Source organism: Nilaparvata lugens, chromosome 1, assembly GCF_014356525.2.
Source record: "Nilaparvata lugens isolate BPH chromosome 1, ASM1435652v1, whole genome shotgun sequence".
Classification (NCBI taxonomy): Eukaryota; Metazoa; Arthropoda; class Insecta; order Hemiptera; family Delphacidae; genus Nilaparvata; species Nilaparvata lugens.
Genome location: NC_052504.1, coordinates 6,044,879 through 6,057,446, shown reverse-complemented (window position 1 = coordinate 6,057,446; position 12,568 = coordinate 6,044,879). Strand labels below are relative to the sequence as shown.

The window sequence follows — 12,568 nt, the reverse complement described above, 5'->3', positions numbered from 1 at the left end:
CTAACGACTGCTTTTTAGACAGCCGGGACCGACGGCTTAACGTGTCCATCCGAAACACGGGAGTGGCCCGAGATAAATATCTTGCCCGGGCCGGGATTTGAACCCGGGCCTCTGAATCATGAAGCCAGCATCTGATCCACTCGACTACGGCCACTCCTCATATATCCTCATATATTAGTGATATGATAATATATTAATTATTGATAGAGCATTATTATAGCGGACAAACTATCTTAATTTCTAATAATGCTACAGCAAGAATTTGATAGTAGTCTACAGTTGTACACACTACTATTGTAGTAATATTAGTAATGCATTCATAACAATTATTTAGCATGCACGTGACTGGTCTGGCGATATCAATGTAAACAAGTTCAAGTACATTGGAGGAGATTTTCGCTGCGGTTTTTGGACAGTGCCGGTATCAATCTGACAGTCGCTTTAGATAATAATAAGCTGACTTTGATTTGAACCAAGAAAACTAGGTAATAGATTATATCTGGAGTGTAAGAATGATTTTTATTTAATTGCATAAATTAAGTTTCTATTATTTAAATTCTGATTCAAAATGTACTTAATTTGGATGAATTTATGTTGTACTAAATACAAAATAAGATAAAAAATCAGGGGCTATTTTACTATTTTATATTTTGTTTATTCCATACTTACTGAACCATGTTTGAATAATATATTTTATTTAAAGAATTTTAAATTTTTTTAAATGATTTTATTTGCAGTTTTTATAAAAATGTAGGTGGAGGAAAAATGTTGTGTATATCACGAGTGAAAAATGTTTTTTCTCCCTCAGGAAAAATGTTGCCCTCGGCTTCGCCTCGGGCTTCATACTTTTCTCTCAGGGAGAAAAAACAGCACTTTTCACTCTAGATATACAAATAACTATTGATGCTCAAAAGGATAATGATTCCACTTTAATGATATAATAAATAACAAGGTCTATGAAGAAAGAAATATATAAATACAAAAATAGATAGAAGGCTATGTAAAAACCATATCTATGGATAATTTCTTTAAAAAAAGAGAGATAATTTCTATATTCTTAGGAAATTATATTCCATAGAAAGGTGTTTGGATTAAGAATAAATACGGGTCTAGGACAGAAAAAATGCATATTCTATCAAAATTGTTAGGTTGATAAGATCAATTTTCATCAGGTCATCTGGTCATTTCCATCAGGTATGGGGTTTCACGTATAGAAAGGTTATGTGAAAAACCAATATATATGAAAATAGATTTTTTTTCGAAAAAAGAGGTAGTAATTTCCATCTAAAGCCTACTCAAATAAAAGGTCGGTATTTTGAATGCAAATTGATGATTATCATTATCATATGTGAAATCAAGGTCAAGGACAGAACAAATACATCATACTCTTTAAAAATTCTTGGGTTGATAAGATTTCCATCAGATATGGTTTTTCACATAGAAAGACTATGTGAAAACCCATATATTCATAGAGAATTTCTTCGAAAAATAGGTTATTTTCATATTCTAATTCTACTCAAACAAAATGCCGGTATTTTGAATGAAAATAGATGATATCTGATATGGAATCAGGGTCAAGGACAGAAAAAGAAGCATACTCTTTCAAAATTCTTGGGTTGATAACATCAGATTGACGAATGTCAAAATTAGTTGTGACTTACCGTTGCACTGTGTTTCGGCTCGTTGCCTTGAAAGCACTTGGCACACGCCTTTTTGACAGACTCAAACATGTAATCCAGCATGTTTGATTCACTTGAAAGTCTCATTCAAAATATATCGACAACTAGCTTCGACTCAGACCGCAGACGGCTGATTTCGATGAACCGATAACGTTTTGCTCAACTAGAAATCGACTCAGACAGGGCACGCTGAATTCGATCAATCAATTCGACACAAATAAATCGGATACAGTCGGCTAAGACTCTGGCAGCCGCTAATCGCGCAACCGACTTCTTACCAACTAAACTGGCGACTGAAGTTCTGAATTGTTTCGCGTCGCTGTCAGAGAGACTTTCACGCGGCCGCTCTACCCCCACCACTTTACTGGAAGGGAGGGGTTATTCGTGCGGCAAACGTCTTTTATCTGTCAGCGTTGGCTAAATGGGAAGTATTGGACTTACTTATAAGGAATTCAGACAGTCGAAAGTCTACTACTTTCTTTCGCCTTTTTCAACTGTCTGAAAGATATTTCAACTGTTTCAAATGTAAATTAGTGTATAACAAGCCAGTATATATTGTATAATACATGGATAAATAACTCTAATTTAATCTAGTTAGTAATGAGGAATGCTGAGTATAAAATTTACACTCACATTTAATGTATATCACATTTCTTGTACTTCACCTACTGGACAAGATCCATGTATATTTTATGCATTTTTTGTTGATAAATAAAACTATTCTATTAAGGAGAAAGTGAATGACACTATAACTCTCCGGTCTATAGTGAGGTCAACGTTATAATGGCAGTGGAGAAAGGTGAAAAACGTTGCCGAACCTCTGTCTTGTCAATGCCTTCTATAGACGGTAGCTGATACAGGTTTATTGATAAAAACAGTTCACACACATGGGCTACTTTTTAACAAATAATTAATAAAAACAATATAAAAATTTGTAGTACCCTTTATTTTTAAAAACGTTAAAACAGTTCAACAACTATTTTATTTTATTAAATAAAATAGTTATTTCCTACATTTCAACTTGAAATGACCTAAGTTAGGGTCGAAACTAGTTGTTGAACTATTTTAAAGTTTTTATTTAATAAAGGGTACTACAAGATTTTTATATTTTTTTTTATTAAGGTTTATTGATTTAAACTTAACTGTTCATCCTCGTTCAAATAATCAATTACACTTTATTAAGCAAGAAATTATATTTTTCAATAATTTCATAATTAAGATGAAATACTTTGTTAATCAATTATTAATTCTACATTGTTAAAAGACGATCTGGCAACAGAGCAAAGCGAGAAAGAAATAGCGCTATCCGTTTTGTAGAATGATAGACAAGGATAGCAATACCATTGCTAATCAAACACTGCCATTATAACGTGAACCCACTAAAACTTTTCTATCTGTCATGACCATACTATAGAATATTGTAGTACAAAGTCCAGCTGTTGTATTATACTGGTAGGCCTATTAATAATATTATTGACAGCATACAGTTGGAAATTATTAAGGAATTGCATTATTTATTCAAATGCTAATGAATTTCAATAATAGCTGTTTACTCTGTTGTCAATATTTGCAGTAGCAGAAGTCTTCGGGGTGATTTACAGTATTTAATTTGGATTTTTGTTTGATAATAAAATTATTGACAGCATAATAAAAGACAACGTATGCCCATTCCTACTGTACTTATGCATGTGAACATAAATTAAATATTCACTTTATAACTATTATTTATAATATAAAGGATATCATTTATATCTAATCAAATAAATGTATGTATCTTGGTTTAAGTGCAATAGCATATACTTATATTTATTTTTTGTAAAGCTTATTTTTTGGATTTTGTTTTTGGCAAATAAAATTCATTCATTCATTCCCCAGCTGTCCATATACAGTATACACGAGTCTAATCAATTTTATTACCATTTTTTTTCTTACGGATGATGCTCACATAAACGTTTTGCTTGCTTATGCGTGGGTGAGTAAATAAGAGTTTAATGTACATGACGCATTCATGAACAAATATACCTACATTGTATGTATTGAATAAAGATATTGATTGGGTAATGCTATTCACTTTCCCATCCTAAAATTAATATCTTCAGTCCTGCCCATTGAATGAGTGCGTCGGTGATTGAAGAGATGATCTAGCGTCTTTTGCCGGTGGGATTCGAACCCACGACCAGGTAGTGCTAACAAACTGAAGGATACAACTCCTCAGACCACTTGACCAACGTGGCCGGCAGGCCTATTGATTTAGAATATTTTACTAACGTCTATATTACTGATATGTAATTATTATTCTGAGGAGAATAATAGATGTTTTAATTGAAAAAGAAACACTTCATTCACATGGACTACTTTTTAAATTAATAAAAACAATATAAAAAATCTTAATGCACCCTTTTATTCATTTTTTTATAACCTTACGATGGTGTGATCACCGAAACTAGTTGTTAAACAATTTTAAAGTTTTTTAAAAAATAAAGGGTGCTTCAAGATTTTTTATATTGTTTTATTAATTTAGGTTTTAATTGATTTATTTGGGAGAATGATAATGTTTCAATTGATTTATAAAAAAGATGATTCACTTTGGAAAAATCCTGAAAGAGGATAGATAATCCTATTGTCTTGTATTACTAACGAAATTACTCATACATGTAGGCTACAATTTAAGTGGAAAAAGGTATTTAACTTTAGAATTAAATTTAAGAGTAATTTTAAGTGTGAAATTTAGTGTATTTCAGTTATTTTTAAAGCCCTGTAGGAGACGGTATTTTTCACCGAAAAAATTTCGGTTCAAAATTCCTGTCAATCTACCTACTTTAATAACTTATGGTATTTCATAAGAAATAAACGTTATAAGGTACACGGTTTATATGTTATTAGCCAAAAACCAGACAAATGAAAGATTTTCCATATTCGAGGGAATTCCGTAAATTGGGATTGGGACAGCTTTTGATTCTCATGAGGACCTCTACCTAGATTGAGAATCAAATAAGAATAAATATCTTCTCAATCTCAGTAGTGGTGTTTTTGCAACAAATTATAGAACAATTTCGACTTTCAATTGAAAATTGAAATGTTATAATTAACCGTTAACACTGGATCCTTAGATGGGTATAATATTTTACAAAATCACAGATTAAACGTGAGATTCCAATTTAATAAACATTATATTTTCAAGTATGTATTATTATATAATTATCAGTCATATATATTATTATTGTATTTATTATCAATCAATATCAGGGACCTCTGGAGTACATAAAAGCATAAAAAATTTATTACGAAAGAAGAAATTATAATAACATTCATACAGAAACGTTCTATCTAATTACAGTAAATTGGGATTAATTCCCAGAGGAATGCAATAATTTCCCTCACAAAGGCCCAGTTGCACAAAAGCCGGTTAAATTTTAATCCTGATTAACTTCTCGTGAACCAAATCAGAGAAGACCATTTCAAAAAGATGGATCTACTGGAATTAATCAGGATTCAAAATAACCCGGCTTTTTTTGCAGCCGGCACTAACTACCTAATTGAATGATTACAAAAGTACAACAGCTGAGTCATAATTTTGACATAGTCCCACATACATGAACTCGCTCACTCACTTCCATCACCAACAGACGACGAAATAATTATTATCAGCTGTTTTTCCAAGGATGAATAATAGTTATCCTTTTTATGTCCTTCAGCGAGTTTTACCAGGGATGAGACCTAGTGCAATAGAATCTTTATATTATAAACCTTCTATGTTCTAAATTTCGTGAGAATCGTTAGAGCCGTTTTCGAGATCCGGTGAAATACAAACATATAAACATCTAAACATAGGCTATATAAACATAAATTGCTCGTTTAATAGTATAGGATAAACGTTATAAGGTACACACACGGTTTATATGCTATTAGCCAAAAACCAGATAAATGAAAGATTTTCCATATTCGAGGGAATTCCGTAAATTGGGATTGGGACAGATTTTGATTATCATGAAGATCTTTACCCAGATTGAGAATCCAATAAGAATGAGTAGTAGTGTCTACTATCTTCTCAATCTGAGTAGTAGTGCTTTTGCAACAAATAATAGAACAATGTCGACTTACTTTTTGCGTAGTTGAGAAGTTGATACTGTGGTAATTATTCATATTGAATGAAAAAGACTAAGAAATTGTCAAAAAACCACAGATTTATTGATACTTAGAAAGACCGGTTTCGGTTATTACACCATTGTCCAACTCAGAGTTTATCAGAGATTGACAATGGTGTTATAACCGAAACCGTATTTCTAAGAATCAATAAATCTGTGGTTTTTTGACAATTTCTTAGTCTTTTTCATTCAATGTCGACTCAATTGACGACTTTCAATTAAAAATTGAAATGTTATAATTCGCCGTTGACACTGGATCCTTAGTGTGTATTGAATATTTTACAAAATCACAGATTAAACGTGAGATTCCAATTTAATAAACATTATATTTTCAAGTATTATTATTTATTATCAATCATGAATATTATTATTATTATTGTATATTAGCAATCATAATTGAATGGTTCAATTCTATGATATTCAGGACAAATTTTCATCTAAGCTTAACAAATGAGAGTTGATTATTATATTAGGGAGATCAATTTAATTTTGCCCCTGAGGTGTTGCAAGTCCTCCATCGGGCACCTCCCCAGGTGGCGGATAGTGGAATGCCTCCCAGATATGGGTGATACCGGTGAAATGAAATAGCCAGGGTGGACCAAAACTAGCAACGGCCTCGAAGGCGGATGAGGAAAAATCCCAACGGCGGAGAGGGCGGAAAAGCCTAGGGAGTTAACCCGAATCAAATCCAGGGTAGTTTACGCTCTGGAGCTGAAGTGAAAGCAAGTGCCTAGGAGATGACGACTCTAGGAGTAGAGGTCCTCCTAGCTGGGGGTTGGGGTGGGGCTAACAATCCTACTCGGCAAAAAAACCACGTTAAGAAACCAGCAAACAAAGCCTCGGAATCGGACAGGAACTCTCAGATTGTATGAGACAGTCATATTGATGGCTTAATTATTATAGGCGAGGTGGAAATTTCCTGCAAGGGACTCTCTACCAACAAAAAGTCATACGAATTTACTTTTATCAAAGAATGATACGGTTACTGTATTTTCAATAGATAACTATAGGCCTATAAACAAACAGATACGGTACAGTTATTTGTGTCAATGCCATAGCGCAACAAAAATAGAAATAATTATTCCTTCCCTCACCTTCAACACTTTGTAACATTGATTTTGAATATTTTTTTGGGATTATTTCGAAAGATTTCTAATTTCTAAACTTTTATAGGACTAATGATCAATTATGAGAAATCCCCAACCACAGCTACCAATTTTGAGTTGCCAACTACTGTGTGGATTTTACCTGAAGCCTAGGCCTATCTATTTTTACAAGAAAATTAAAATTAAATACCTTTTTATTTACATTTATTGACTCCTCTAATCTTTTAGGTGACTCCCCTGTCTATGAAGAAAGTTAGTAACTTACGGTAAGATTTATTGCACAGAGTAGATTTTATAATAGTCTAAATTAGATCCACCAACCATTAAGAATTAAATAATCTTAATTTGCTTAATATAATTTAGTCAAACTTGCAGTGAGTAGATAGTGATGCACTACTATCCTTCCGTACACTAAAACTATAATAATAAATTGCTTATTTTGATCGTAAATTTAAGTAGGTAACTAACCGTTCCTAAAATTAATACGTATTCCAAATTGAGTGATGTTATACCCTATAAAGCGTTATATTATGCTGAAAATTATAAAAAAGTCCCACAAAGATTAAAATAATTCCAACGTTATATACATGCATGCTGTTAATAGTTTAAACATGAAAATCTCTTACATTATTTAAAACTGCAAGTAACTGAATTTGAGATCTTGTTTTTCCAGGTAGTGACGATAGTCCAAAAACTGAAACGGTGGAAGAAACTTTCCTCAGCATTTTTAGATGATGAACTAAATCTCAAGATAAAATAGATTCACTTTGATCTACTGCTGAAGTATTTATATAGGCAAGCAAAAGAAATGTTCAAAGAAATCTACACAAAACCATCTGCACTGTACAATCAATAGACAATGACTGAATACTATAGAAGAAAAAGTGCTCATCATTCATTACATTCATTGATGACGACAATTTTATGAAAAGTGAATGATTAATTATGCAATCCATACGTACGTTCATTTTTTCATGTTATTTTTGATAAGCTATCAACATTTTTCTTGCTGACAGTTTGACAGTACACACACACACCACACAGTATATATTTTTGAGGTTATGATTACACTTATCAGTGCCACCTTGTAAAAACTAGAAAGCAAAAGAGGCAATAAACGGGTGATATAAACGGCCGTGCATTTGAAGCATGAAATATTTTAGGTTATCTTTTCTTTTCTGTTGATAATTTCGGAAGATAAAGCTCTTATAGTGTGTTGCATAACACAAAAATAAAGTTACCTTACATGTAAAGTGTTGAAACTTATAGGGTTTTTACAAACAAAATATATTTGAATTGAATCACATTTATATTACTTTCAAGTATAATACTAACTTGAGTTTCCAAGTTAATTCTAAAATTATTCAAGACTCTGCTATTCTCAACTTGTATTTTTCTGTTGTTTAATTGTTTTATTCAATAACAACTTTCAGTCAATATGAATGAAATAACAGTTGGAATCTTAACAAGTAAGTTACCCTGGAATAAACTTATTTCTGTTTAATATTTCTATTGTCATCATGCAATCATGGAAAGTTTTTAATTCATAGGGTCAAAACATAGAAGAGCAGTGAATGTAGGGTCATAGAATCTGATAGAATAAGCACTCTTTCGTATTATTTTTTTAGAGGGTAGCTAAAAGTTTTTAAATTCTGCATGCATTTAAATGTCTCCGTTTTATTCTACGCTACCTCCGTTGCTCTATTACGGTATGGAAAACTTGAATTCATGCATTTATTTTCAACACTCTTACCTACTTTCTCTAATACACTCTACCTACGCCGTTCTTTATGTTTTGACCTTACTCTATAAACTAGAATTATTTGCTTTTACCTGACGTTTACGCTTCTGTCAATGTTTAGGGGTTCAAAAATAGCTGTATTCGGAAAGTCATTGTTAATTAGAAACCGTGTGCATCCTGTGTATTTAGCGCTTTTCATTTTTTGCAGTTAGCGACAGTTGTTTCGAAGGTACGGCTGTTGATTCAAGTGGCCCAAATTTGACCACCCTTATAAGAACAATGCAGAGCTCATCTTTGAAAATTGAAGCGGTCTACAACAGTTGCTTACCAGATGACCGTCATAAGATTGAGGTAATTGGAAAAAATCATAATATTGGATCTTTTTACCATCCTCTTGCAAAGTTCTTCAATTTTAAACTGTAAATGCTCCTAAACAGCTGATTCCTTCATTGTCGGTATAGCTAACGCACGATCGACAAGATGGCCCTTGGCTTTTATTGTTCCAGGGACAATCTCTTGCCCATCCGATAACACAGGAATGACCTGCTAAGAACTTTCATTGATATCTGGGCTTGAACATGGAACCTCTAGGATTCCATGCAAGCACTTTGCGACGTGTGTGGCGAACATGATAATGCTCTCCAGTAGCACCACCTGCCACCACCAGGTTCTTAGGATTCCGGGCACTGTTATTTTATACCTTATTACCGCTACGTTGCCGTTGACCAGTTGTTGCTTAGGCCTTATTTTTTATGAGTGGACGGTCGGCATCAGTCCCCTCGTCATGTGTGAACTCTTTTACAGAGTATAGTAGCTTGGATGCCAGCCTCCATCTCATTCTTCTCTTGAAGTCAGAAGACCCCAGCCTTCTTATCTCCTCAGACAGAAGATTGAAGAGCTTCAGCGCCAACATTGGAAATGATCCCTGAGTCCTTGAAAGTCTACATCTTGGGATGTCAAGGTTCCCTGCTGATCTGGTGTGGTGATGGTGAGTCGCACATCTTTGTTCATACCTTCCAATGTTATCCTTTAGATGCACAAGGGAGTCAAATACATACTGACTGTAGACGGTCAATATGTTAAGAGCCGAGAACAGTGGTCTGCAGTGCTCAATTCTTCCCACAGATGACAAAATCCTAACTGGCCTCTTTTGCAGCAGCAATATTCTTCTCGTCAATGCCGCATGACCCCACAGTAGAATTCCATGACTATGGAATAGGGCATGGTAGGCAGTAGCCAAAAAGTGAGACAGAAGTTTTCAATTTTCTGAGAAGGTAAGTGACTCTGGAAAGCTTGTGACACATCTGTGATATATGCTCGTTCCATGTCAGCTTGGGATCTATCCAGAATCCAAGTAATTTAACTGAGTATGTAGCCTACTTACAGAACTAGTATTTTTCAATGTACATATTAGGCATTTTGTCCTGTCCTCGTTCAATTGAAGCCTATTTCCTCTGAACCAGTCTTTAGCTACAGCAAGGAGTCTCTCACACTCCAACTGAACCTGTTCCATAACCTGTTATATAAGATGATTAAAATAAACACACAACTCTACGAATTCAATCACTCTATTGACAAATCCTATTATAATAACAGTTTAGTCTCTATGCGGTCATCACACTCTCAGTTCACCAGTTCAAAAGTCCAATTCGGTGGGCTGAGTGATGACTCCACTATTCTAATAATTAATCGTTTGAATTGTTACAACTTTTATACACTAACCCACGAATTGTACCGATAAATGACAGTCATAGTTGACGTGTCATATACTGCGGGATCGTTGCTCCCTTAAAGCAGTTCAGTAATTGTGACGAACAAGAAAAGTAAAAAGTAAGTAAGTTGCTGTTGGTTGTTCCAGGACATGATAGAATACTGGGCGGATGAGTTGGACGTGGACCTGATCATCACGACGGGGGGAACGGGGTTTGGACCGCGTGACGTCACGCCGGAAGCAACCAGGACCGTGATCGAGAGAGAGGCTCACGGGTTGACTCACCTGATGCTTGCTGAGAGTGTTAAGATCACACCGTTCGCCAGCCTGTACCGGTGAGTCTTAAGTTGTGATTTAGCTTTGATGAAGGTTAGGATAGGTCATGAGTTAAATATCTAATACTAGCAGTCAGGCTCGCTTCGCTCGCCATATCCGTCTAGCCAGGGGGCTCCGCCCCCTGGACCCCCGACTGAATCGTCCAAGAATGAGATCAGCAGGCTCGCTTCGCTCGCCTGCATTTTTCATTTGAGCATTTTTATCATATGTTAGAACAATCCAGTCGGGGGTCCAGACTAAACGTCTGGTTAAACGGATATGGCGAGCGAAGCGAGCCTGACGGCTAGTAATATAATATTCCCAGGATTGAAGTAGCAGTGCCCAATCAATTTTTCCGCGATAAATGCATTTAAATCTTCAACTTGGTGCCAACCTAACAAAGTCAACTCAACTTAATGCCAACCTGACAAAATTATTAATTTAGTTGCCAGTTAACAACTGTTTCGAAGAGGTACTCTATCTAGATTATAGTTCTATAGTAACATATGATATGGAAATTTCAATTATAATTAAGAGATTGGGAGAAGAAGAATATACATGCTAAAAGACGAACTTTAAACCCTTACAAACAACCCTTAGGGTTAAAATATTGCCAAAAGATTTCTTAGTGCGCCTCTAAAGGGCCAACTGAACATACCTACCAAATTTGAACGTTTTTGGTCCGGTAGATTTTTAGTTATGCGAGTGAGCGAGTGAGTGAGTCAGTCAGTCAGTCAGTCAGTGAGTGCCATTTCGCTTTTATATATAGACTATGGATAAGTTGAAGTATAAGGTTATGCCAGCGCCACATTCTCGTCAAGTCGCTTTCCTATCCCAAATGGCCTACACCATTGTAGGCATACAGACAAGTGAATGGCAACGCTTACATATTAGATATCCACAATCTCGCGCTCGCGTCTTTTGTGCGCACTTGGCAAGAGTGTGGAAGCTGCATATTAGCTAGCCATACTCTCCTGCTCCAGCCTGTACCGGTGAGTGTTCAGTTGTGATTCGGCTTGATGAAGATTAGGATAGGTCATAAGTTAAATATATCTAATACTATGGAAAAGTTGAAGTATAAGGTTATGCCAGCGCCACATTCTCGTCAAGTCCCTTCCCAAATGGCCAACACCATTGCAGGCATACAGACAAGTGAAGGACAACGCTGACATATTAGGATATTAGCTACCCACAATCTCGCGCTCGCGTCATTTGTGCGCACTTGGCAAGAGTGTGGAAACTGCATATTAGCTAGCCATCCTCTCCTGCTCGTCGTCATTTGTGCGCACTTGGCAAGAGTGTGGAGGCTGCATATTAGCTATCCACTCTCGCGCTCGTCGTAATTTGTGTGCACTTGGCAAGAGTGTGGAAGCTGCATATTAGCTAGCCATACTCTCCTGCTCGTTGTCATTTGTGCGCACTTGGCAAGAGTGTGGAAGCTGCATATTAGCTATCCACACTCTCGCGCTTATCGTAATTTGTACAATATTGGCAAGAGTGTGGAAAGGGGCATCAAAGTTTGACTGTACAACATGCTGCACACTATGCGTTAGTAGGGTCTTCTAGCTGCTACAAGGAAGTTGAATAGGAAATTTCATAGACATTAGAGTTCCGGATATTTCCAATTCCGTGTTCCGTAGCAGCTAGTAAACGGTACCAATGTCCCTGTGTGCAGCATTCTTAAATATAAAGTCAAGTTTCAATTTTATGGTGAATTTTAAGACTGAGTAAAATCAATGAAAATGAATTGAAGATGCATTGGGATTAGAGGCCAGATTTTACTGTCTGTAGTGAGATTATGAGTCAGAACTTGATTAGCATTGGTTTGTCATTAGACCGGCTACTAACGACAGGACAAGTCAGTCGAACAT

The 12,568-nt window shown here is 35.4% G+C and overlaps 2 protein-coding genes across 2 annotated transcripts in view; one reads left to right on the top strand and one right to left on the bottom strand.

Moving 5' to 3' along the window:
* LOC111044616 (hydroxymethylglutaryl-CoA lyase, mitochondrial) overlaps positions 1-1,977 on the bottom strand; it is a 58,229-nt gene extending 56,252 nt beyond the window's left edge. The window contains 1 exon segment of the mRNA XM_022329805.2: positions 1,662-1,977. Within this exon segment, the coding sequence (XP_022185497.2) occupies positions 1,662-1,766 (105 nt within the window). The 5' untranslated portion in view covers positions 1,767-1,977.
* A 5,996-nt stretch (positions 1,978-7,973) lies between these two features.
* LOC111044617 (gephyrin) overlaps positions 7,974-12,568 on the top strand; it is a 45,668-nt gene continuing 41,073 nt past the window's right edge. Inside the window, exons 1-3 of the mRNA XM_039428876.1 lie at positions 7,974-8,399; positions 8,880-9,022; positions 10,530-10,717. Of these exons, the coding sequence (XP_039284810.1) occupies positions 8,369-8,399; positions 8,880-9,022; positions 10,530-10,717 (362 nt within the window). The 5' untranslated portion in view covers positions 7,974-8,368. The remainder of the gene's footprint in view (positions 8,400-8,879; positions 9,023-10,529; positions 10,718-12,568) is intronic.